Source organism: Syngnathoides biaculeatus, chromosome 7, assembly GCF_019802595.1.
Source record: "Syngnathoides biaculeatus isolate LvHL_M chromosome 7, ASM1980259v1, whole genome shotgun sequence".
Classification (NCBI taxonomy): domain Eukaryota; kingdom Metazoa; phylum Chordata; class Actinopteri; order Syngnathiformes; family Syngnathidae; genus Syngnathoides; species Syngnathoides biaculeatus.
This window is the reverse complement of record NC_084646.1, coordinates 12,029,067-12,056,701: the sequence shown is the minus strand read 5'-3', so window position 1 is coordinate 12,056,701 and position 27,635 is coordinate 12,029,067. Positions and strand designations below refer to the sequence as shown.

The window sequence follows — 27,635 nt, the reverse complement described above, 5'->3', positions numbered from 1 at the left end:
AATAAAGCCAACCAGAAAGGACAGCAAGCGCCTGCGGGCTTCAAGAAGGATTAGAGCGCGCTCTCGGGCTTATGATGCTCAACCTTGAGTGTGCAGAAAGGACAAGGAAAGAGTGAGAAAGGGGAGGGTGGATGGTGTTGACAGTGTGCGTACGTGCATGCGTGTGTGTTTGTTCTGTAAACTGCTTCCGTGGAGGTCTGTCTGTGGGTTTCAAGTACGTTTGTGATGCCAAAGTGCAACCGTGTTTAGTGCACATTCATCCAGGTCATGTTTACGCCCAAGGCAACATTGGAACAATCCTAACTGGACTGTTGTGTTTGTCTCAGAAGATGCTTAGTTGTGAGGATTTCTACCTAAGCCTTTCTCCGTGAACTGATGAAGCCCGTTCGGATGAGAAGGGAAACCTCTTCTAAGACACCATTTGATGCCTTGTGAATAGAATAGTGGTGCAATCCTTTTTACTTTTACCGTAATTTCCGGCCGCCAAGCTCTTGTCAGGCTCTTTCAACCCTACGGTTTATGTGGTGATGCGGCTAATTTGTGCATTTTTTCTAACGGCCTCAAAGGGGCACTCGAGCGGAAAGAGTAAGACCGGTGGAATATATGTGCCGAGGAAGTGGCTTTTACTCTGCTAGCGCTGCGCTAGCATGTTACTGCTGTGATTTTTACCAGTATGTTTGTTTTTTGTTTTTCTAACCGGCCCTGTTGGCATGGAAGCACTAGCGTTAAACTCTGAGTAGCGTCTTTATTTGTAAATATCTCATGTTTCAATGAGAGTTTCAATGTGGGCACTTGCGGCTTTTACACAGGTGCGGCTTACGTATGTACCAAATGGTATTTCCTTTACAAATGTACCAGGTGAGGCTTATGACCAGGTGCGGTCTTTCGGCTGGGAATTACGGTACTTTTACTTGCTAATTTTGCATTTCGCTAAAGTCCACTCGTTACTTTAATTTTCATCCGTAGCAACCTGCATGACGTATTTGTTCCGGTTCGTCGGAGACTTCAGCCTCAGGCGGAGTCACATGGCTCCGTTTCCCCAATCCAACTTAACCACCAATCAAAGGGACAAGGCGATCACATGGCCGCACACAAAGTCTCAGTGGCCCCTCGCGGAACAAAAATTTTTTAAAGTGACTGGTTTGGGTGAATCAGGAGAGCAAACAATCGTTTCCGTCTTACAATAAGAAGAGGCAGAAAACGGCTAGCCTCACGTGCAATCCATGTTTACTTTACAAACTACGAAGGAGATCTGCTATTGTTGTGCTTTGGTATGTGTGTCTGCAGAAAAATGTCGACAAGAACCAATTCAAATTTAGCCTTGCCTTGTTTTTAATGTCTTAATCTTTGCCTGGTGATCTGAATGTGCGCTTTTGAAAAAAATAACGTCAATTTACGGTTTCTCGTGACTCAATTTGCCTCAAGTTACCGTAATTCACGGCCTTAAGAGCGCACCTATATATTATAATCCTCACCCAGTACATTTGTAAAGGAAATACCATTTGGTACATCCATGCGCCACGGCTGCGTAAAAGCCGCAAGTCGCCACATTGAAACACGAGATATTTACAAACACGGTACACTGAGAGTTTAACGCTAATGCCACCATGCTAGTGCTAGCGCCGCCGCGCTAACGCTAATAGGGCCGGTTAAAAAAAAAAAACATACCGGTAAAAATCGCGGCAGTAACACACTAACGCAGCGCTAACAGGGCTGGACCTGTAAAAGTCACTTCCTCGGCACATATATCCCAGATTTCCGCTCGAGTGCCCCCTTACGGCCGTTAGAAAAAAAAAAACACAAATTAATCACATCACTGCATAAACCGCAGGGTTGAAAGCCTGTGGAAAAAAGTCGCGCTTTATAGGCCGGAAATTACGGTAATCATTTGATGAGGATTTACGTTATTGTTTGAGTTAAAGTGATATTGATAGGGATCATGTGACATTTATACCAGCTAACGTTCATACTTCAATTTAAAAAAAAAAAAAAAAAAAACTCACCCTCTACTCAATCAAGTATTTGTGTTAATTTATTTTCAGGAAAGCAGCCACCTTCGGTTCTTTTACCCACCTCTGCCAGTCGGTATGTGGCATCCTTTTTGCCTACTTTCATTTTTAGAGAAAAATGTTACCGATGATTAATGAGCGTACTTTTAATTACCATTTGTCAGCTCACTGAAAACCCTCACGTCTCATGGGGTTCTTAAAATAAGACGCCCAAGACAATTAAGTCCGCCAACCGTGTAATAGTCCTCAGTCGATGGGGCGTGGTCGTGCTCACGCGAGTCAGCGTTTAAGGTCAGGTTGTGTTACTACTTAGTACTGCAATGACAATGACAACCACACAGCGCAGTGCAGAGGGTTGTGTTTGTTCTTCTAGGCGGGCCGAGTCGTGTCAGTGTTTGTTACGGTGAAGCTCGACGCTCCCTCGGCGACGCGCCGGCCAGCGTCACGTTTCTTGATGGCCTCGCCTCCCTTTGAGTTCACCCGCTACGACTTTTGCTTGGAGCCGTTCGGCTCGACGGGAACGTTTGCGTTAGATGTCTGTTACGTGGTGAGTAATATGTCGTTACAAGCGGCGCCTTCAAATACAACTTGAATTTCTTCCCTGACCACGGTCATTACTCAAAGAACGCTTTTTGGAAATCTTCGTTCGCGGGGAACAAAAAAACCTCTTGATGTTCCCCGGTCACATAAACACCAATTAACTGCGTCCGGTCAGAGGCTCGAGAACTCCAATGAAAGATTCATGGCTGCTTGTCAAGACACGCTCGTCGTCACCCCTGTGTGTCCTCTGGTTTCACTCTCGTGGCTCGCATGTCGCACACTGGAGCAATTTTAAGGATCCATTATGATAATGAAAAAGACACTTGGGAGCTTTAGGGGCGCCGTTTCATACTCATTTGCGTACCGTGTCGGGTTTTTAATGTGAAAACCAATTACTTAGGTACAAGGAAATCTACATGCTGGAGTATATTCCTCACCCACACTACACAACGTTACTTGCCAATGAATCGTTTCCGGCCAGCCATTTGATGTTACGCAATGGACCTTTCCGATGGCGATCTTAAGCTCCGCCCCCTTAGCCATGTCCCACAAGCTTCCAAAATGGCGATTGAACAGAACATGTTTGAAGTCGATTCTCCATCGCGTATTCCAGATAATATTGGGGTATGTTTTTTGACTTGTCCACGAGAGTTCTACAGAGAGGTCTTAACTATTTCACGCAAGGATATGTACACGGAATTAAAATTTTGGACGGAGCAGGGCGCAATGTCAGAGTTACAGCAAAACGTTGCCGATCGATGCAAAAATGTTTGCCGCCTCGCGAACTTCATATTGAGATCCAACAGGATAAAATAGTGGAATCGTACTGTGCGTGTAAAGCAGGGGGAGTACTTTTTACTTGGAAAGATCACGAGTAATATTGTAGTCTTTCGAAGTGAGTGGGTGTATTCATTCGACTTGCCAGTGCTCTCTCTCAAAAGTCTGCTGTGATACAAATAGGCAAATAGACATTTCTCTTGCATGACATCACACATTTAGTGTCACTAACCTGACTCTTCGGCATAAAACATTATACACGTCATTCAGCAGGTCTGTGATACACTAACAAAGTGAAAGTTGTTCTCCTGCAATAAATAAAGAACTGATAATTCAAACTCACTTACCCTCGAACGTACAGCCTCGTGTTTTTTGATATTGTTCACATTTAGTTGCGCGTGCGCTCTTCCGCAAGCCTTAATCCATCGTAGACACTTGGTCAGCTGTGTTTTAGGCTTTGGAAAATGAATCAACCGGGCCCCTTGTCACCCAGCGGGATATCTTTCATCAGAATTGCACGTTCCCCAAGCGCATCTGAGGACCATTTTCTTCGTAACATGAACTTTTCCAAGTGCACGCTAGTGACGAGCAGCATTGCTTGTGGGAAAATACGGCGAGAGGGGCGTGTCAAGGCAATGCGGCTATCTGATTGGCTATTATTGTACGAGTGATTGACAGGTCAGAAAGATCCATTGAGATCATAGGCATTATACTTCCACTGCCTTATTCCTGTTGCTGGGTCTTGTCATCTTCTCCTGCAACAATGCACCCCACAGTCTCCTCTAGGCTGTGGTGCTCTGTTTTTTTTTTTTTTTTTTGTTTTTTTTTTATGAACACAATCTCTTGAATGACACCCATGACATGATCTTACCCTGTTGGTGTACCTTCGCCCTGGTCAATTCTGCAATTCTATTATACTCCACAATCTCCACTTGGCCGTCACAGTCCTCTGGAAGAACATGCATCCTGATATGTGCTTATTAGCGGCGTATGAAGCAGTTTAATACGCTCTAAGTAGCCCCCGACGACCACATAAATAGCCCACAGGCCTGTTCTAAAATCAGATTACCATTAAGATGCTTCTTATTGTTTTCCATTCTAAAATAAAATAAAATAGCGCCATCTGTTGTAACGTTTTTTGGTGCCGTTCTTTTTTTTTTTTTTTTTTTCCCAGTCAATTTCACTTGCATTAGTGCAAATTTGGAAATTACATGACAAAACTAATTGTGGAGACAAGCTAGCAGGCGCAACAACAAATAATTTAAGCAAATGCGTGATTTAAAAAAGCGTGTATCAATTATGTAACTTTTAAACGGTTTGTGACGCTTTACATTTTGGATATTATTTTGTGCTGCCCGTTCCTGAATCACACATACACACACCGTGTTGCTTGCTTTCTCCAAACGCAAAGTGATCATTGACTTTGACATAGAAATAAAATAATGGCTCATTTCCACACCGCGCAGCTCATCCGTTTTCCATCCCCTGCATGTCCGAATCTGCAGGAGGGAGCGAGATATTGTTTTCTGTTGTGGGCGAGTGTGTGACCGTGTGCATGCACAGTGTGTGCGTATTGAGCGTGTACTCAGTCAGTGGCTGCCGGGCCTCGCTCAATAGATTGATGGACACGGGTGATGACTCTCCCCCCCTCCCCCCATGTTAATGACTAATGTGCTCCTCTCAGGGATTCGTCAACACATAATAACGGACGCTGTGGAGTAGCTGTGTCGTTGGGCAAGAGTGACGAGTGGGCATGCGAGAGCGAAATGCGTTCGCGGCCATTTGAAGAGCTCCGGAGCATGTTGCGCCTCGGCCTCTGAGCCTTTTTTTTTTTTTTTTTTTTTTGCGCTCGCCGACACCTACGCACACTCCTGAGGAGGCTTCCTGCTCATTTGTCAGCTTTGTCGTTCACCTGCAGCGGCGTTAGCAGCCTGCCGCTCTCATCAGACCTTCTAGCAACCGTGCGAGGAGCTTGCATTACACACCACATTAAGTACATTTGTACATTTCAGTAGAAGAGCTGCATCTTTTCTTTATATCTTAACTCATCAAATATAATATACTGCATATATTGGAAGCGACACTGCGATGCCTCCGGGGATGTGTTAGCATCTCAGATCTTGTGCCGGTTGAATCCATACAGCAACAGCCGCAGATTTGATCGGCGCTAACTAGCCCTCTGAAGGGGTGTGATGGGGAGGGGAGGGGAGGGGGGCGGCAATAAAACAGGCCGACAACAGGATTAAAAACTGAGTTTAAAAACAAACAAACAAACAAACTTCAGAGATCTATCAGTTGATATTTCGTCCTTTGGTGTGCAACACACGCACAGAGGAATGGTTCAATTCTCATGTCCCGTTTAATCCTTGCCGGCTCTCGTCTCCCTTTCCATATCTCACCCTGGATTTCCTTTTTTTTTTTTAATTTATATTTGACTTCCAGGCATAACGTTTTCCCATTCGAAGCTTACAACAGCATTTTACAAATTTGAAGGTTTTCTGCAGCGGCTCCTGGTGCTGAAATGAGAAGCGTAAACTTTAAGTCGTTATGTAAACTTCACTTCGCTAGCACTTTTTTTACAGTACAAATCACAAAGTCCTTTAAAATGTAGTGCGGTATAGTTCAAAACAGTATATATAAACAGTGAAGAAAAAAAGTATTTGAACACCATGCTATATTGCAAGTTCTCCCACTTAGAAATCATGGAGGGGTCTGAAATTTTCATCGTAGGTGCATGTCCACTGTGAGAGAGATCATCTAAAAAGAAAAATCCAGAAATCACAATATATGATTCGCGATTTGTGTGATACAGCTTCAAATAAGTATTTGAACACCTGAGAAAACCAGTGTTAATATTAAGTACAAACCTGCTGAACAACTGCAGGAAACATTTGACGTCTGTAACTGCAAACAACGGTAGTTTGCAGTTGCAGAGGTCAAACGTTTCCTGCAGTTGTTCACCAGGTTTGCACATGCCATAGGAGGGATTTTGGCCCACTCCTCCACACAGATCTTCTCTGGATATGACAGGTTTCTGGGCTGTCGCTGAGAAACACGAAGTTTCAGCTCCCTCCAAAGATTTTCTATTGGGTTTAGGTCTGGAGACTGGCTAGGCCACGCCAGAACCTTGATAATGCTTCTTACAGAGCCACTCCTTGGTTTTCCTGGCTGTGTGCTTCGGGTCATTCTCAAGTTGAAAGACCCAGCCACGACCAATCTTCAATGCTCTGACTGAGGGAAAGAGGTTGTTCCCCAAAATCTCACAATAAATGGCCGCGGTCGTCCTCTCCTTAAAACAGTGCAGTTGTCCTGCCCCATGTGCAGAAAAACACCCCCGAAGCATGACGCTACCACCCCCATGCTTCACAGTAGGGATGGTGTTCTTGGGATGGAACTCATTATTCATCTTCCTCCAAACACAGTTTGTGGAATTATGACCAAAAAGTTCCATTCTGGTCTCATCTGACCACAAAACCTTCTCCCATGACTGGTCATTGGCAAACTTAAGACGGGCCTTGACATGTGCTGGTTTCGGCAGGGGAACCTTCTGTGCCGCGCATGATTTCAAACCATGACGTCTTGTTGTATTACCGACAGCCACCCTGTAAACGGTGGTCCCAGCTCTTTTCAGCTCATTGACTAAGACGGTAAGTCAATAATAAATTCCTCACTATAAGATTCATATTTAATGTGTAGGAAATATTGTTTCAGTGAAAATTAATTCTCCGGGGTGTTTTTTTTTTTTTTTTTGTCATTGTCCCTTGGCAGAAAAGTAGAAAATAGAAAATTTACGCTTGTGTTACTTCACTATATTGTTCAGTGTTGCAAGCAGGAGGACGCTGGTGTCATTAGGGTACATCTGTTTACTTCAACATTGCAGTTTAGAGTACAGTGGTGGGCGGGTGGGGACAGAAAATGTCTCGTCTGCTGGCCGCGCACAACATTTGTGTGTCCGCTAATTAACGGCGCAAGGACATGTTTCGTGTCCCGTTTAGCATAAGCAAGTGCCATCCTGTAAGACGCATCTCAGTTGATGGTGGTGAGCGTTTTTGAGCCTAATGTGTTGACTTAGTGCTCGGATGCAGAAGATGTGGAGGCTGGAGCACATGTTGAGATGCAAATAAAAGATGCGCTGAGGGAGGAGGGAGGAAAGAGGCCTACCATAGACACCCCCCCCCCACATACCGCATGTTCACTGCCCACTCTACTATCTAAATGTGTCTCTCTGTTGCTGTTCAACTTGCACTTGAAAGACTCTCCTCCCTCCCGTTGACGCTCTCCTCGGGCCTCACAGCAGCGTTTGAATGATGATTTAGGCTGCGGGTAAAAAAAAAAAAAACTGCACACTTTGCCATCTGGATGTGGTTCCATTGGGATGCTTGTTAGTCATGTCCTATGCCATTAAAAAAAAAAGTATTATAATTGATATGAGGGGAATCTACCTCATCATGTCATCTAATGATCACCGACAAGTCGATGCTGAATGCTAAGTTTGGATGCTAATGACCGCTGTGCTAGTTTAAACACCGTAGGACGGTCAAAAGGACAGACACAAAGGTGACTAAAATTTACTGAGTAATTACACCCTGCCATGACATCCCAATTAACCTTTTTTTTTTAAATTAGTTTTAAATATGTACATGGAGGCGGCACGTTGGATCAGCTGGTAAAGCATTGGCCTCACGGTTCTGAGGACCCGGGTTCAATCCCAGCCCCACCTGTGTGGAGTTTGCATGTTCTCCCCGCCGTGCCTTGTGCCTCCCCATGGTTTTCTCCGGGCACTCTGTTTTCCTCCCACATCCCCAAAAAACATGCAACATTAATTGGACACTCTAAATTGTCCCTAGGTGTGATTGTAAGTGCGACTGTTTGTCTCCATGTGCCCTACGATTGGCTGGCAACCAGTTCAGGGCGTACCCCGCCTCCTGCTCGTTGACGGCTGGGTTAGGCTCCCGCACTCCCCGCAACCCTTGTGAGGATAAGGGGCTAAGAAAATCGATGAATGTTAGTTTTTGGCTTTGTTTATTGTAACTCGGGTTCGATAAAGCTCTTGTACTGGATTCCATGAGGTGGCGTAAGTATCCCTAATATTGTGGCCAGTTAGTGTACATACATCCAGCCGGGAGGAAATTCCGTTGAATTTACTTAATACCCACAAAATGCGGGAAAGCCGACGCCATCTGTCTCCCGTTTTTCCACTCGCAAAGTTTCGGGTAAATAGCCCTAAACGGGTGGGACGTGAGCTCTTACAGCAAAACCCTCTCCCCCCGCCGACTCTGCGCCTTTAAGCTGTTTGGCAAACACGACTGTGAAACGAAAGAGGACGGCTATATGGAAGAAGGGAAATCTGTGAAGAACAAATGAACCGGCAGGTGGGCTGGCAGGTGGTTGGCGGCCAAGGCGCTCAGGTGGAGACGGTACGCAGATGCAAGAAGGGCCCTCTGTGTGTGTGTGTGTGTGTGTGTGTGTGTGTGTTTGAGAGTGTGTTTTTATGCGTGGATAGTGTCGTATGTGGAGTGTTTGAGAGTGAAAAATTGAGAGATGAAGAGAAGGGAAAGAAGAAAGGGGTGACAGACAGAGAGAGAGAGAGAGAGAGAGGCCAGCATGTGTTGTTGGCGTGTTTGATGCGATGTCTCATCGAGCGTGACTCTAATGGAAAGCTACTGCCACGTGTGATCAGACAATCACGGTGAAGCAGCATGTGGTTTGTTCTTCAAACATGTTTTGAACGTCTTCTTCCAACAAACTGTCAACAATTTGATATTCGTCAGCAAGAAGGCAGCTCAAAGTTCATTTTAACAGGGATGAGAATTTTTAGTGGAGTCGCGGAATCGCAGGTTTTTTCAGCTGAAAGTGTAATTTTTGTTTGACGTGTAAATCTGTTGAGAAAATTTGTTTGTGGGGTGGGGTACGGCTTGACGCGGGGTGAGGCTGCGAGATCAAGACCGGCCGCCAGCATCTATCGGCAACGCTCGTCGTGAAATTAGTCACAGCTGTGATACCGGAAAACGGCATTGCTATATGTTTGCATATAATCTGGTGTTTATAATAACGACGACGTTCCGATTTCCGGCAGCATTTTTGGCGGTATTTCGTCGGTATTTTCACTCTGATGTTAACATTTCTTAGAGAAGCCTTCTGTTTACTACGGCATAGTTCTAACTTATAGAAATACGTATCGAGCGGTCTGCACGTTTGCCAGTACGGCCAAAGTCTTGGAGCGAAAAGATGAAGATTGTGCCGGGGAAATTGATAAAAACCACGGGGTAAAAAAAAAAACTATTTCAGATGAGCGTGGCTTGAAAAAAGTATAACCGTGCAGATAGGAACGAAAACTGTATCAACATATCTAACCGAACACATACAAAAAGTGGACGTCCCCGGCAAAGTGCTGTGCACTCTGTGTTCCGATATGGTCAATTATGAAAGCCGACGAGCAAAAGCTATCCAGGAGCACTTCCAAACCAGGAAACAGGTAAGTTGGACGTAAATTTCTCAAATATTATATAAATGACAACTGTTAATACGATTAGGCCTCTCTGGAGCACTGGCTCTGGAGATCACACATATCGCTCACTTTTATATATCATGATCTCTCTCTCTTTCGCTTTCTCTCATATATAACATATATAAACAAATTACTTGTGTACTTATTCCTGCAGTATAACTTGTCAGTGCAGTAGCCTATTTGATATAAATATCACTGTCTCCATTTCTTCATGTCTGAAGTTCGGCAAAATCATTTTGCTTGTTTGGACTCATATTTTAAGTTTTCAAAATGTTATGATTGCCCTGTATTTACACTGTTAGAAGCAACCAGAGGTCACCATTTAACAGTGTGTTTTATAAAAAAAAAAAAAATTGTGCCCAAAGGCGGGAGCACCTCCCTTTGAACCCCCCCGAAGGCAGACATTTTCAGTGTTTTTCCAAATTGGTCATTCTCATCCATGTTTTATGCAGCAACCTTTTCGACCGCGTTCTGTGCCATCTCCTCTTTGTGTGTGTGTGTGTGTGTGTGTGTGTGTGGGTGGGTGTGTGTGAGTGTCATTGTGGTCCAGTTTTAATTCTGGAACATGTTGGCCTCAACGATGAAGAACAGCCAGGTATGACCACGTCGCTAAGACAACGTCCCTCGTAAGCTGTCGGCTCCTCGATGTAAATTTTCCACAAGTGAACTTCACGTGTGGTCGTTATTTTTCCGAGATGTGGAATGGGCATTTGAAATGTCAGCCTGCGAGGTTCAGACAGTCGGCAGTGTGCCCGGGTTCTGCTCCCACTGCGCCTCGCGGCCCGCCGGACACGCTGCAGCGCCCACGTCGAGCCGCCCCGCTGTCCCACCGCGCGCCGGATTCACTCGCTGTGGTCACTCATCTTAATAATGAGCAAGCGCTACCACCTGAGCACTCGGAAAATTTGAAATGTGGAGCAGTAGGGGATGGGGGGTTGGGGGGGGGGGCAGCGTGGGTGGTGACGCTTCAGTTTCTGAGATGTTTGCCGTCGTCAAAGTTCATCACGTGATTAGGAACACGTGAATGTCAAATCTTATTATACGGCCAAGATTTCACTCCCAAAACAAATGTCAGCCTGCTGTTTGCGTCAAAGCAAAAGGTTAGAAGTAATGGAAGTAATAATCCACTTTTGGTGGTGCAAATATTGGCGAAAAGAGGTCATGTGTAATTCATGTGACAAATCTGACTGAGATGGACGAGCATGCAAGGAAGGGACAACAGACAACAACAAAGTAGATCGATTCAAATATGGTTCTACAAGGTCCTAGTTCAAGAACTTGCTCAGTCCAGGTTCTTTGCCATATGGTTGACACAAGAAGACCGCTGCTGGTCTCCCTTTGGTTAAAGCAGATTCATCATCGGCCAATCATTTGAGGAGTGGAAACAAAACTAGCTAGCTAACTAACTAGCTAGTAAAAAAGACTTGTTGGCGGGCTGTATCTCTCCATTCTTCAGTATTTCACTCTTCTGTGTCTATTTTGCCGCAGTCTTCCTTTGTCTTGCCGACCTCGGTCTCCTCTTGAATGACGCGCCTGCTAACGTTAGCTTATCCTCTTGCTCCGCCCTTCACTCCGTAGCCTCCACTTTTTCTTTTTTGCTGCCCTCATTCTCTGCTTACGGCCACGCTACCCTGAGAACGCCCGATCTCGTCAGACCGCGGAAGCTAAGCGGGTTTGCCCTGGTTGGTACTTGGACGGGGGACAGCCTGGGAATACCAGGTGCTGTAAGCTTCTCTCCCTGGCTAAATGCAGAGGGGTTGCGTCAGGAAGGGCATCCGGCGTAAAACTGTGCCAAAAAACAATATGCGTTCATCTAAGAGGACACGCTGTGGCGGCCCCTAACGGGACAAGCCGAAAGGCAAAGCAGAAGAAGATTCTCCGCTTGGATAATAAGGCTTTTATTTTGACGGTTAACAGCCACAATTTAAAATAAATACAGGATGAGATTGTTGTTGTCATTGTTGTTAGCGTGTCTCTGATCGAAGTGCTCAACAGTTTTTGCAGTTTCCCAGTGTAATGGTGGAAAACTGACTGTGAGTCTTTTGTCAGTCCAGTTTGCCTGCGCGCTGGCGGATTAACTTGTAATCTTGCTCTACTCGGTCCATTTTGCACACGAGCTACATAAACAAAAAGCATGTGTCAGTTGCAGTCACTCTTTGGTTCCATCACTCCGTGACCAGGATTTGAGTGACCGCTGCTGTAACCTAACGTGGCAGCCACTCTGTCCGCCTCTCTGGACTGGACCCCGGGCGCCTTCTGACCCGTCTCTCTCTCTCTCATTCGTGTGGAATTGTGCTTTATAAGGCAAGCCAGTGCGTTTTTATGTTTCAATATTGATTTTACTGAAGTTGATATGAAAGAATGTTGACCCCAAAAGCAATAGCTTCCTGGTGGGGGTGGGGGGCAAATCTACTTTTGTTTCCCTCTGCTCCCCGCCGCTATCAAACAGCTCTGCTTGCATTTTCAGTCACTTAATTTCATTTCCAGACTGACTAATATTCATCTCTGAGTCGGGACGAATTGCAAATTAGCGCCTGAGGTGAAGGACCTTAAAGGAGTTCTTAAGCGGTCTGTAACGGGAGCAGGTGATCATTTTTAAATGCCTGTAAAGACTGTTTCCCTCTTGCTGTGTCGTGTCAAACTCATCCGCTTGTTAAAGGCGCCTGTTTCTGGATTTTGTCCCCCGACGCCGAGGCTAAACGAGATTTTCAGCTGCTTTGATCACATGCTTTTCAAAGTGTCTGTTGGTATTTTGGGAGGGTCGTACATATCGAGAGATGTGCAAACATCAACGTGCCGTTCAAAGGATATGAAAGGAAGAGTTTAGTTTTGGGCGGGCCTCAGATGGGATGGACGGCGGTACATTGAGCCTGATGTGCTTTGATTTGCAAGGAATAAATGGCCGACTTCACACTCGTGCTGTGATGTCGGTTTGTATACCAAAGCGAGTGATAGCATTTTGATCGCCATCTGTAAACAGGATTAAATCTTAAAGAAACCAGATCAAATGTATATGAAACGGGGGCTTATTTGGATTACTGCACATTTGCCTATAAAAAATCCGCAAAAGACTGATTATCGGAATCTTTGGTAAGATTTTGATTGAGTCAAGGAACTTGATTGTGACAGTCTTTGCCAGATAACTCTGAACACTTTATCATTTCCGGCCACTTTGAATGTCTTGCGACTCTGTGTTGCTTCTCACGGGTCAGTCTTTGTACTCTGGTTTGGGGGAGGAGATATCATGTTGTGTGTGTTTTTCAGTAGCCAGCCTGACAAAAAATCTAAAACAATGAACCATAATTCTCCAGTGCCATAATCAAAAGTGCTATGATATTGTGGTCGTACATCATCATCTGTACAACAAAAAATAGCAAACAAATATGCTGTTATGCAAGTCCCTCTACCACCCCCCCCCCACCCCACCATCCCCTTAACAGTTAAATCTTAACTGAGTTCTGTGCTCTCTTTGTTTTACTGGCCTAGGGATTTGCGAGTTTGGACCCTACTCGTGTTCACGGATCGAGGAAGAGATGACCAATGATTAGACGAGTACATTGATTTATTACAAAGGAATGTGCAATACAGACGTCTGGGTCTTATCTAGGTATCTGCCGCACACGAGACGTGTGTCTTCTGGCAGGATAGCCCAAAGAAGAAGACAAAATCTGCCCGGTAACACAAGGTTTTTATATGTTTGGGTCCATGGTAGAAGTGGCTGCCCCCCCGCAGTCTGGTCCTGGGCCGGGATGGTAACTTTCCGCACCTTAACTGGTGTCGTTCATCTCCACGGCAATGGCTGGGCTAGGAGGATATCACCAGCTGGTTTTCTGCGTACAAAGATCAAGGACAGCCGCCGCGCTGCACAACACATCCTTCTCTGATTAGCAAATGGACAACACCTTATCTGTCGATTAAATTTCTAAGGTCATATTTAAGCAAATAATGAAAGTACAATAAAAGTAAATTAGTCTAAAATGGTTAACTCATCTAATTCTCTCCATCTCGACTTTTCAGGTGTTTGGCCCAGTGATTGTAGCCCAGAGAGGAGGCGGAGGAAGCAGAAAGGGGCGCCATGGGGTTCTGCCTCTGCCGGAATGTGTGGCGGCTCATGCCGTTCTTCATTCTGCAGGTGATGGTCAGTGTGTGGCCCATCCAGGGTCAAGTATGCCCTCAGCGGTGCGAGTGCAGTGCTAAGCTCAAAACAGTATCGTGCCACGGGAAGCGACTGTCTACGCTGCCCGAAGGTATCCCACTGGACACCACGATCCTGGACCTGAGTGGGAATAAGCTCCGCTGGGTAGAGCATGCCGACCTTCTTCCCTTTCCTCACGTGGAGAAGTTAGATCTCGGTGAGAACATGATCAGCGTCCTGGAACCTAATGCTTTTTCTAGTCTCCAGAGCCTGCAGTCGCTTTCGCTGAGGGGTAACCAATTAAAACTGATCCCCATGGGGGCTTTCTCACACCTTTCCAACCTCACATCTCTGGACCTTAGTGGGAATAAGCTGGTGATTCTGTTGGACTTCACTTTTCAAGACCTGAAGAGCCTGAGGAACCTGGAAGTTGGGGACAACGATCTTGTGTATATCTCCAACAAGGCCTTTTTGGGTCTGGTCGCACTGAGAGAGTTGACCATCGAGAGGTGCAACCTGACTTCTGTATCCAGTCAGTCTTTGTCGTACCTCCACAACCTGGCAACCCTGCGGCTGCGCTACCTCAGCATCTCCACCTTAGAGGACCAGAACTTCCGTAAACTGGGAAACCTGCGAGGACTGGAGATTGATCACTGGCCCTTTTTAGAATACATCACCCCCCACGGCTTGCAGGGTCTCAACCTATCGTGGCTGTCCATCACACACACCAACATCACCTCTGTACCCACCTCGGCCCTACGAAGCCTCTCCCACCTCACCAGCCTCAACCTATCCTTCAACCCTATTTCGGTCCTTGAGTCCTGGTCACTGCGAGACCTGATCCGGCTGAAGGAGCTTCATCTGGTCGACACCAGGCTCCAGACAGTGCAGCCCTATGCCCTGGGTGGTCTCCGTCAAATCCGCCTGCTCAACCTCTCCAACAACAACTTGGTTACCCTGGAGGAAGCAGCTTTCCAGTCTGTCAACACATTGGAAACACTCCGTTTGGACAGAAACCCTCTCGCCTGCGACTGCCGCTTGCTGTGGATCCTTCAGCGCAGGAAGACCTTGAATTTTGACGGCGCTTCCCCGGTGTGCATGACCCCCGTGGAAGTGCAAGGCCGGGCTTTGGGCGACTTCTCGGACGCAGCCCTCTTTGACCATTTCACCTGCCAGAAGCCCAAAATCCGCAACAGGAAACTCCAGCAAATATCGGCTCGCGAGGGGCAGGTGGTGTCATTTGTCTGCAGAGCGGAGGGCGAACCCACGCCGGTGATCTTCTGGATATCTCCGCAGCGCCGTCGCATCACCACAAAGAGCAACGGCCGCTTGACGGTCTTAAAGGAAGGCACGTTAGAGATCCGGTACGCCCAGGTGATGGACACCGGAACGTACATCTGCATTGCCAGTAACGCCGGAGGGAATGACACATACTTTGCCACACTCACAGTCAGCGGGCTGCCACTGGACGCCTCCCTCATGGCCAACCGCACCTACTACACCGGGGACCTCAACGACACCAACCTGAATGACACCAGGGTGTTCCTGAAGTTCACTCTGGACCTGAAGACCATCCTCATCTCCACAGCGATGGGTTGTATCATGTTCCTGGGGGTAGTCCTCTTCTGTTTCATTCTGCTCTTTGTGTGGAGCCGTGGGAGAGGACAGCACAAAAACAATTTCTCTGTCGAGTACTCTTTCAGGAAGGTGGACGGGCCAGCCACCAGCGGAGGGCAGGGGGGCGCCCGCAAGTTCAACATGAAGATGATTTGATCCTGCTGGAGAGCGTCGACACTTTTCTTGTCGTACTTCTACTTTGGACACCTGAAGGACGACTACCTTGCTTGAGCTCACTTCAGATATAAATGTTGAGAGTACACGAGTCCCCCCCATAACCCCCCCACACACTTAATTGTATGGTGTTCTTTCCCTAATGCAGTTTTTAAATGTCAAGGACATTAATCAGTTGCTTTTTGCGCTTGCACCATTTAACACATACCTGCTGACATTTTGGGAGGAAAAACAGACTTGACTAGAAACTATTCAGAATCCACATCCTGGTGTGCTCCTACGAGATTGTAGTTGACTTTCTCACGAGAAGTAAAGATGAGGATCCAAAGCGACCTCTTAAGCACGCTACATATTGAAGACTGACTTTTTGAACTTGTTGTCTATGTTCTGTCCTGGCATAACTGGAAACGGAAACCAATGAAAAGGTTGGGTCCTGCTAGGATTCTGGCGAAGGTCTCTGCTGCCGAGACTGATCTCCCACTTTCGACTACAGACGCCCACGAGCCATCGAACACAGTTCCGGGGGTCCTCGCTTCACAACAGCTGACATACTTACATGTTTCCGGGATATGAACGATGCGCAATGTGCTAGCTCGCGCGGCGGTCGAAGGATAAGCTATCACACTCTGTTCCACCTGCACTCACTGTTTTTCATTTGTTTTGTATTTATTTTGTCGATTATTTTTTAAGTAATTGTGACTTAAATATTGTATTCATGTATCTTATTCATGGAGAATATCGCGTGCCGGCTTACATACAAAGTCAGGTTATTCTGCCACCGTAAGAACGAAAATAATGTAAACAGAGCACCACTGAATTTTTTTTTTTTTTTTTTAAATGTTGATAATCATGTTTTTGTAAGGTTTTGAGCACATGACGGAAAAGAATTAAAAAAAAAGTGGCTAAATTTAGCCATAGCCCAGGAATTATGGAAATTACACAGTCAAATTTCATCATTTCCTTTTCGTGGACAGAACCTGAACATGTACTTCAACCCACCGTCTATCACGGAAGTACTTTTGGCTCATGAATATAAAATAATCCTGTGAAAATGGATAAGTGTGGCGGTAAATAAGCTTTCCTTTCGAGGAGACATATTTTTAACATCGATACGCAAACGAGCGCATTGCGTGCTGTTGGCAACCTTGAACGCTTGCAAGTCCTGACAGTTGCAAATCGAGCTTCATAATAAATGAAGAACTCTTTTTTTCCAGAACAAGATAAAAACCACATTTTAAATGTGTTCTATGCTGTCGTGCCATCCTTGCGTTGAGGAGTCTATTTGAAAAATTTTTTTTTTTTTTTAATATGTTCACGCTGAGCCATGTCATTGTTTTAACAGGACAGCATTTGCGGATAAACGTCAATTCATCACAATTCTCCAAATGGACTTACAATTGGAAAAGAGCCCCCAAATGCATTAGATGTGTGTGGGGGCGGGGGGGTGTCAAACTCATTTTTGTCACAAGTTACGGTTTCCCTCAGGGCCGTTGTGAAATCATCAAATCTTTAATAGTCTCATTATATTTACACATGAAATATGTGAACTAGTTTTGGAATCAAAAATCAACGGTAATGTTTTGGGTTTTTTTTTTTTTTGCAACTGTTGTTCATGTTTGGTTACGCAAGCAATATCTCCATTTATGATTCATCCCAAGCTCACATTATTTATATATATATATGAGGCTTCATTTTATCTTGGTCATAATTCCACTAACTGTGTTTTGAGGAAGACGAATGATGAATTCCATCCCAAGAACACCATCCCTACTGTGAACCATGGGGGTGGTAGCGTCATGCTTTGGTGGCGCAACTGTAAAGTGTTGGCCTCACAATTCTGATATCCAGGGTTCGATCCCGGCCCGTACCTGCGTGGGTTTTCTCTGGGCACTTCGGTTTCCCTGCCACATCCCAAAAACATGCAACATTAATTGGACACTCTAAATTGGTCCCTGGTATGATTGTGAGTGCGACTGTTATGTCCACATGTGCCCTGTGATAGGCTGGCAACCAGTTCAGGGTGTAACCCCGGCTCTCGTGCCTGTTGACAGCTGAGAATAGGCTCCAGCACTCCCCCTGACCCTTGTGAGGATAAGCAGCAAAGAAAATGGATGGATGGATAAAGATCTTGAACAAGAATCATGGACGTTGACACATAATTTGCCTTCGCGGGCCACATAAAATCATGTGGCAGGGCTGGATCTGGCCCGCGGGCCTTGAGTTTGACGCCTGTGCATTAGAACAATGAGAAGAGCGCGTCCAGCAACAATATTGTTTGAGTCATTTCAGTATATTTGTGACCTTTTATGTAAGAGAAAGTTTCAAACCCAATGAAATTTCTTGACTAAAATTTGAAGCGGCTCGCTGGGCTTTTCTGAGTCGAGCTCAGAACATCGGATCGGTGTCATTTGTGACGGGTTTCCGCTTGGTTGTTTTTCAGAGAGTATCGATAAACTTGGAGCCGCGCTTTCTTCATTTTATTTTATTTTTAACGAACGGATGTTTTGAAAATAACAACCCCCACACAACTTAAAAGTAGCAATTATTTCCAGTGCAGCACGTCTGTCATATTTGTGGAGCGCAAAGTGCGCGCAAACCAATTTAAACATAACAGTCCAGTTCACACAATAACAGCGCTTAAATGTTTTGTCGGGGGAAACGCAGACATTGGTAATTAATTATTTCCAAATTCATTGTGACGCTGGTCGATAAATGGCAAAGACTTTTCAAATGATTTTTGTTTTTTCTTCTTCAAGTGACTTCCCATCAGGTTAATAAGTGAGGGATTATTTTGTTGATGGTGGCATTTAATTCTAATGTAGCCATGCACACCGTTTCTGCAAATACTGTGTGGTATTCACAAACTGTTTATTATGAAGGTGAAATGTGTTATTTTTTCCACCATTGAAATAGTTTCCAGGTGTCATAAAAGGTCTTTGGTGGGAAAAACTCCCAATGATAATGAATTAGAAGACTTGTGATGAGTCAGTTTTGGGTGGGTGGGTTGGTTGGGGGGGGTGTTCTGTTTTACGCAAATGCGCTTTGAGACTTTCGTTAGCATCATGATGGGGGCGGAGTTAGGGCGTTGCAAAAAAGCAAGCGGCTGCTCAGTTTTGCCAACTGAGTGAGTTTTTCCGTATATCCATCCAACCATTTTCTTCACCGCTTATCCTCACGAGGGTCGCGGGGAGTGCCGGAGCCTACCCCAGCTGTCAAGAGGCAAGAGGCGGGGCACACCCTGAACTGATTGCCAGCCAATCGCAGGGCACATGGAGACAAACAGCCGCACTCACAATCACACGTCGGGGCAATTTAAAGTGTCCAATGAATGTTGCATGTTTTTGGGACGTGGGAGGAAACCGGAGCGCCCGGAGGAAACCCACGCAGGCACGGGGAGAACATGCAAACTCCACACAGGCAGTGCCGGGATCGAACCCAGGTCCTCAGAACTGTGAGGTCAACGCTTTCCAGCTGTTCCACCATGCCGCCCTATTTATCAATATCCAGTGGTGTAATTTTCAAAATGTTATGCCATCAAAGTAATTCAGAAGATTGGTCTTTAGTTGGCGGCACAGTGGATCAGATGGTAAAGCGTTGGCCTCACAGTTCTGAGGTCCCGGGTTCAATCCCGGACCCACCTGAGTGGAGTTTGCATGTTCTCCCCGTGCCTGCGTGGGTTTCCACCGGGCATTCCGGTTTCCTCCCACTTCCCAAAAACATGCAACATTAATCGGACACTCGAAATTGCCCCGAGGTGTGATTGTGAGTGCGGCTGTTTGTCTCGATGTGCCCTGCGATTGGCTGGCGACCAGTTCAGGGTGTACGCTGCCTCCTGCCTGTTGACAGCTGGGATAGGCTCCGGCACTTCCTGCGACACTCGTGAGGATAAACGGAGAAGAAAATGGATGGATGGATGGATGGCCTTTGGTTTTAGTTTTAATTTGGATTTAAAGGAGGCATAATATCACTTGACACATGATTGGTAGGAAGGTTTTCCAGACACACTACAATTAATATATAAGCAATATAGAGTCATTTTTCCATTATGATTCCTCTGTAAGGCTCAAGTGTTTGATGTGCTGACTAAGAGAATATATCATGTAGTTTAATTGGTACTATATTGTATAAAATGTACTCAACAATTTTTGTGCATTCTTATCGGTTGTTTTCCTCAACTGTTGCCCAATCACATGTCATATAAACACTGTGACTTTTCTTCCAAAGCATTGCTTTTGCCCTAGACCCCCCACCCCACCCCCCGCCCGCCCGCGCCGCACTCCTCTCCTCTCATCTTCATCAAACTGATCGCACTCGACACAAAACAGAGAGCGCGTGACCTCGCGCACCGGGACGAAATGTTGTGATGAAAAGATGAGCGAGAGCTGAGTGGGGGGTAATCCTGTTTGGATAGGAACACAGTCACAAAAGAAAATTGTTGGCGCTTTTTCAAGAGAAACTAAATCATATGCAAGAGCCTTTTCGCGAAAAGGAGTAGAAATTGACAACCACGCTGAAGAGCGCATATAAAAAGTCTACACACCCCTGTTGAGAATGGTGGTATCTTAAAAAAAAAAAAAAAAAAAAAAACATTTCGATACCTTTTTGGCCATTACAACATTTTAGGGGGGAAACATTTTTGAGAGTGGAAGTAAAAATAAACAACTGACATCTTTTTGTTGTCCGGGCGTGCGCATGGAATTTAGCACACACCTGTCACCGTTTCAAGTGCTCTCAATTAACCCCAAATACATTTCAGGTGTTCTTGTGGTTGTTTGCTGGCAGTATTTTTTGCTTTCTCGCAGAAGTCTGAAGATTTTTCTTTTTTTTTTTTTTGCCAACACAGCCTGCTCCTGTTATGCATCAGGTAAGGTTTTCCTTTTAGTCGTGAGCACTTTTGTATTTGTCCCTAACAGCTGTTTGAAATAAGGCCAACCAAAAGGTGTGTGACCTTATTGGTTTCATCCGACCAAATTCTCACATGTTTGGGAGAGTTTGCTAGGAATCAAAAAACAAGCCTGCTAGAACATCTGAGCTTTGTTTAGCGTTAATCAAATGCCCTTTAAATGGTGGCAAGTGTGTGCTGACTCCCATTTAACAAGAGTTAGAATATGATTTTTGTTCTGAACATGAGCACATCCCAGTACAAAGAGGGTGTGCACACTTATGTCAACACATATCAGTTCCTTTGAAATGTTTTTTTTTTTTTTTTAAACAATTGTGATGTACTAAGTTATAGTTGACAATCTTTTCCTTTTGGTGGAAAAAGTTTAGAAATTATTGCTCTTGGCCCTATTTTTTTTTAATATCACTAGGTGCTCACTTTTGAACAAGGGTGTGTAGACCTTTTATATCCTCTGCAAGATTGAACCTTGGATTGTCATTAGCACCCCCCCCCCCTGGATTCCATTTTTTTAAAATCCACTAAATCTTGCAACATTAGGATGCAAACGCCAAAACTGATCAGAATTCCAGTATTTCATCACAGAGAATCAAACATGAATGGAGATAATTATTTTACAGACTAGATTTAATATAAAAGGGACTTTTCCTCAAGACTTTCTCTCAATCTGGCCGCTTTCCTTTGGCTCACCAGGCTTAAAACTTCAATTCAGAAAACTTCCGAAAGCACAACTTCCAATTAAACGTTGCTCTGCTGCCCTCTGCTGGCGAACCCTTGTACTGCGCTGGTACAACTTTGAAATGACGTTTGCATTTTTGTCATCGTCTATTTGTTGAAATCGTGATTGAAATATTGAAAGCATTGTCACTGGAAATTGTGTTGCTGTTTCATATATTGCTGTTTTATACATAAACACAAAAGTGGAAGAAAGACTTCATAAAGCATCCAAGATGACGGACTTTTAATTCCATCTAACCTTTTTTTTTTTTTTTAAATCTCTATATCACACCTCCAACACTGTGATATTTTCTTTATTATTATTTGTCTTGGTCCAGTTTTTATGAGTTTAGCTGTTTTAAAAAACAGGCTATGGGGTCAACATTTATAGTGGAGTTAATATAAACAGTTTTATTCACACTTTGAGATACGGTCTTTTTTTTTTTGCCGGGGAAAAGTGTAAAATACATTTTGGGACTAGTTCGAAGCAAAAAAAAAAAAAAAAAATTACATTTGTGTGTCATTTAAGGACACTTTAGCCTGTCCTGGCTGTGATAATCTACTTTTGCAACCCAAAAAAAGGGGGGGGGGATAGCGGGGTTTAATGAATTCACTTTTTTATTTGCGACACTTGCAGGGTCTGACAGTTTACAAGAGAAACACAATTGTGCAGAGTCTCGAGATTTCCGAGGGGCCTCAAATGTCCCATAAAATCTGATCAATAAAGTTTCCTTCAATTTCAAGCGTTTATTGTTCAGTTCTCGTTCACGCACATAAAACGTCGAAAAGTGTCCCCCCTCCCCCATGCAATGGACTATTCCATTTTCTCTGCGTGCACAGACGTGATTCGCGAAGGAGGGGACAAATAGCCAAATAAATTTTTTTGTATATATATATATTTTTTTTTTTTAAAATGAAGCAGGAATAGTTGAGCAGAGAAGAAAAGAAAAACGTTTTTGTTTGTTCTTAAAAATCAGAACTTCCTTTTCATTCTTTGTCACAGTGAAGTAGGCGGCAAGAGCCAAACACTTTTAAGGATTTACTTCAAGATCAGGGAAGTTTATGAAAAAAATATGAAAATTATGATTAAATCTTAGTTGTACACGGATGTGGGGGGTTGGCATGACTGGTGTTGCTTTCGATCAGTCACTCACATGAACTGTCCGAATTGAACCAAAAATATAATTTGTTTGAATTAACAATTTTATGGGAAACTATTTTTATCCTATTTTATTTTTTTTTCTCTATCAGTTCATTGAGCGATCATTTTCAGATGCAAATACAGAGAAATACTTGTCTGTACTAAAATATTGTGTGGAATATGAATGATAGTAATGACCCATCCCGTCTAGTACTACACGATGATAATAATAATAATAGCAATTCTGAGTATTTTAACCTTCTGTATTAGTGAATATTCTTTTGGGGCCTGCTTCATTTTTAAAAATTGATGTAAATATGAGAAATTTAAAAGTCAAGTTGCATTTTCTTGAGGAAAGAAAAAAGAAAAGTATTTTTAAAAATGACAGTCTACAGAAGTATCATTTTGTTTTGTCATAAATAATCACATTAATAGTTTTGTACCTCCTTCGATATGTAGCTTATTAGATATTGCGTGTGTACCAAATGAAGTGTCCATTGAGTGTTTAGATACGGCTGAAATGTTATTACATGATTACGGACGTGTTATAAAACAGGAATTCAGACCAAAAAAATGCATAAACCACCATCCCCACGCTAATTCCTAAACCCACTTTGAGCAGCAGCAACAACAACAAGAATATCAATCCTACAAAATATTGTATTTTGGTATCATTTTTATTGATGCAATTGGCTTTTAAGAGGACCACTACATTAAATAATGATAAATTAATTATTTGTAGAACTTTGGCTCATGACAATTGCAAAGTGGTTTATTTCCTTTCGCCTTTTAAAATACCGCATTTGAATCAGAATATTTTTGATACTCGGAAAGAAATATATTGGGTTTTGGGTTTGTGTCCCACCGGGGTCTCCACTCCCCGAGAAGGGTTGCGTCAGGAAGGGCATCCGGCATAAAACTTGTGCCAGACAAATACGTGCGTTCATCTGAGATGACACGCTGTGGCGACCCTGAAAGGGACAAGCCGAAAGAAACCTACTAGGAAAAAAACATCTTGGAAAAACAAATTTCCATATTTCTACTTTTCTTTTTGCCAAAAATGGATAGTTTTTTCTCTTTGTTCATTTTGATTTTCAGATACAAGTTGAAAATTTTGAGGCGCATGTTTTTATTTGGACGGCGGGCTACTATACTGTATATAAACATTTACACAAATACAATAATGAACTGTTTAACAGCAACGTATATGTTCAAAACATACATACTTACTTTACAATCGAACAGCCTATTAATTCATAAATCCATTTAAACATATCCTTTTTGTTGTTATTTTTGTATTTCTTTACTTGGCTGTTATTGTGCCTTACATGGTCATGATAAAATATTGAAAACCAGCCCGCGCCTCAGTGCCACGCAGCAAACATTTTGATGGGTTAGGATTTGCGAGAGCCGAGCGAGGCCTTACCTGGTGCAGCAGTGTCCAATTTCTCCTGCCTGCCGTCTGTGGTCGTGTGGGGGGGGGCGTCGCTCTGATGCACTTTCGGCCTGACTGATTATGTTTTGATAACTGCCAGCCCCTCCCTGAGTCAAAGTATCACTTCATGTAAAGTAGCGGGGATGAAGCGTCGTACTTTGATGATCCCTGCAAGCCGCTGTGCCCCGTTTCACGTGTTTAGCAGCTTTCGTTTGTATATCAACTCAAACAAATTTTGCCTCCGAATGAAATTATCACTTTTTCAAGCTGTGACCATCAAAAAAACTTTCACAGTACAGGTATCATTAAACCATACAGTTGATATAAAAAGTCAGTTCAAATGCCAGTTCACTGTGATTAAAAAAAAATATATATATTTTTATATATTCAGTGCGGCGGCACGGTGGATCAGATGGTAAAGTGTTGGCCTCACATTTCTGAGGTCCCGGGTTTGATCCCGGCCCCACCTGCGTGGAGTTTGCATGTCCTCCCCGTGCCTGTGTGGGTTTTCGCCGGGCACTGAGGTCCCCCCCCCCTCCCATTCCAAAAACGTTCAACATTAATTGGACTCTCTAAATTGCCCCTCGGTGTGATTGTGAGTGCGACTGTTGTTTTTCTCCATGTGCCCTGCGATTGGTCTTGCAACCGGTTCAGGGTGTGCCCTGCCTCCTGCCCATTGACAGCTGGGATAGGCTCCAGGACTCCCCGTGACCTTTGTGATGAATGGCTCCAGCAATCCCCGTGAGGATAAGCGGCAAAGAAAATGGATGGATGGATGGATGGATATATTCAGTGCCCTGTGATTTGTCTTTCAACCACTTCAGGGTGTATCCCGCCTCCTCCCTGTTGACAGCTGGGATAAGCTCCAGCACTTCCACAACCCTCGTGAGGATAACTGGCTAAGAAAATGGATGAATATATTCCGTGCCCTGCGATCGGCTAGCAACCAGTTCTGGGTGTGCCCTCCCTCCTGCCTGTTGACAGTTGGGATAGGCTCCAGGACTACCCGTGACCCTCGTGAGGATAAGCGGCTAAGAAAATGGATGGATGGATGGGTATATTCAGTGCCCTGTGAATGGCTAGCAACCAGTTCAGGGTGTGGCCCGTCTCCAGCCCGTTGACAGCTGGGATAGGCTCCAGCACTCCCGTGACCCTCGTGAGGATAAGTGGCTAAGACAATGGATGGATGTATATTATATATTCAGTGAGACCGACAACGTTTAAGGAGCTGCAGGAATTTCTGGCCAGTGCGTGACAACAATTTGCCATTTTGCTCAAATGTCTGAGATGTTGATAGAGGAGGAAAGACACGAAGTTTGAAACAAAGAAAAACATCTGAGCCCAGCTACAAATCTATCTTGATAAAACCAAGACAGAACCTTTTGGGTTTTGGCACAAACACAACAATTCATATACCTGGGTTTTATTTGGAGTTGATCAAGCACTTGAAATGGTGGCAGGTGTGTCTGCTGACTCCCATTTAATGTGATTAGCTCATTCTGTATACACCCACCCACGTTCCCGTTTATAAGAGGGTGTGCACACTTGTGCAATTAGATTACCTGAATTGCATACTAAACTGAAATATCATCAGATTTGCTGATATGACATTTCAAGCTATATTTTCATGCAGATGATCAAATTATTTCAACTACTGTGTATTGATAATCGATGAATGGTTGAGATACCTCAGAATTGTCAAATTATCTGAATTTCAGCATCTCGGTCGTAAATATTCTCAGATTTCCGTAGTTCTCCGTGAAAGTAAACCGATGAGAAATTTTCCTCTCAGACTGATCGCCGCTTTCATCAGCCGCGCGGGTGAACATATGGACGTTGTGCCGTTTATTACCGTCTTCCTACAAAGCTTCCACGCACATTAGAGCCACCTCGCTTGTGTGAAAACCGCACGTTGGAAATAAAAAGGCAGCCGCCGAAAATACGGCCCCCCGCGTCTAAGTTTAGAGGCCGTGGCACAGGTACCATTTCCTGTCGCAGTGGAGGTCCGAGAAAAGATTTGTCGTGCGGCCAAGGACCACAGTGGAATTTTTGTTTTTTTGGACATAATATACAGACCCCCACCCCGATAAGGTTTAATGTGACATTTGATGTGTTTGCTACACACCCATTTGTGCAAATTCAGACACACACACACTTTTAGACGTTCTGTTTGCGCATATTTGTGCATATATGTTGGGAGGTTTGCTCAGAATTTATCGGAATAGCGACGTTTAAATTCCGTTAGTCAACGTGCGATCGTTTCGGCTTGTAAAACCAGAACATTTGTTGTGGTTTTTCTGACTCACTCCGATCGCGCACTCTGTCACATTGCAACTTTTGTCTGTCACTCATTTATGACACATTAAGTCAAAGTGTTGCCAGTGTGTACTTCGAGTTATGCAAACTAAGGTTCAATATTTAGATAGATAGTCATTTAGTTTTTATTTAACATTCTTTTGACATGTTGCAAAGATAAAAGAATGTAGTAGATGAAGTATATTTTTTAAATATCTAACATCGATTTTAACCCTTAAAGGTCATTTAAATATTCTCAGCCTTAATAGGACAAAGTCTCACTTTTCCAAAACCGCTGTCAAAATATCATCTTTTGGTATGTTTTTTCCACTTTAAACCAGGGGTGTCAAACTCATTTTTCTCGTGGGCCACATTGTTGTTCCGGGCCATTATGACTGTGGGGAAAAAAATCATCTCATCATATTTACATCATCAATTTATGAACTAGTGTTGGAATCAGAAATCAAGGGTAATGTGTTTTTCCCAACTATTCACATTTGGTTACACAAAAATGCTTGTAATATCTCAACTTTATTATTTATGATATATGAAAATTTGAAATTTTGGCACAGATTTTTTTTTTTTTTTTTTACAAGAATCATGGAAATTGACACTCTAGATTTGGCTTCGCGAGCCACATAAAATCATGTGGCGAGCCGGATCTGGCCCCCGGGCATTGAGTTTGACACCTGTGCTTTAAATCTTCCGTCTGAAATATACATAGCAAATATTGATTTTTGTGGAGCCTGCATTATTAAATTAGTTTATAATGCAGGTTAAGTTGAACTTGGACATCCCCACACAATTTTACACATGAAATTGTATAACATAGAGAACTGTGTCCCAGATTAGCCTAATAAATCTCGGGAACTATAAATAGAATACGAAAAAAAAAAAAAAAAAGGATCAAATAGGAATAAGATGAAAAATGTAAAGTACTTCTGTACAGATGTGGGTGTGCAAAGATGTCGCAAGGATCTGGATGCGAATACTTTGATGTTCTGGTAGTTGAGGATAGAAGGAAACGCACTTGTGGAACTTCAAAGTACAGGAACTCCTACTCAGAAAGCGATTAGCTAAAGGGAAATTCCGGTGGTTTGGATGAATAATGTATCCAATAGGTCATGTCATATGTAATAATAGTGTTTTGAGAAGACTTTTATTAGCAACTACGACGATAAATGAGGATAAATCCGAGAAATGATTGTGTCGGAATGTAACCGAGCCTTTTCGACACTTAAAGCCCAAGTGTCGTCCCTATAAACATTCTAACATATTGTAATGAAAAATACATATAACACTATTCAAGTCAATGTCTATACGAAAAAATAAATGTGAGCGGAGAACGCGTCATCCATGCGCAAAGTTGCAGAAGTGTCATTCTACG

General features: G+C 43.9%; 2 protein-coding genes and 1 pseudogene across 4 annotated transcripts in view; all 3 read left to right on the top strand.

Annotated features, from left to right (window-relative positions):
* Positions 1-18,974, top strand: part of lingo3a (leucine rich repeat and Ig domain containing 3a) — an 83,450-nt gene extending 64,476 nt beyond the window's left edge. For all 3 annotated transcript variants that reach the window (XM_061825791.1, XM_061825792.1, XM_061825793.1), the window contains one exon: positions 13,852-18,974. In XM_061825791.1, the coding sequence (XP_061681775.1) occupies positions 13,910-15,742 (1,833 nt within the window). In that variant the 5' untranslated portion in view covers positions 13,852-13,909 and the 3' untranslated portion in view covers positions 15,743-18,974. The remainder of the gene's footprint in view (positions 1-13,851) is intronic.
* LOC133504201 (5S ribosomal RNA) lies at positions 11,448-11,565 on the top strand (annotated as a pseudogene).
* Positions 18,975-19,179: 205 nt separating the features above from the next.
* The window catches only part of atp8b3 (ATPase phospholipid transporting 8B3), a 39,788-nt gene continuing 31,332 nt past the window's right edge, over positions 19,180-27,635 (top strand). The window contains exon 1 of the mRNA XM_061825815.1: positions 19,180-20,624. Within this exon, the coding sequence (XP_061681799.1) occupies positions 20,453-20,624 (172 nt within the window). The 5' untranslated portion in view covers positions 19,180-20,452. The remainder of the gene's footprint in view (positions 20,625-27,635) is intronic.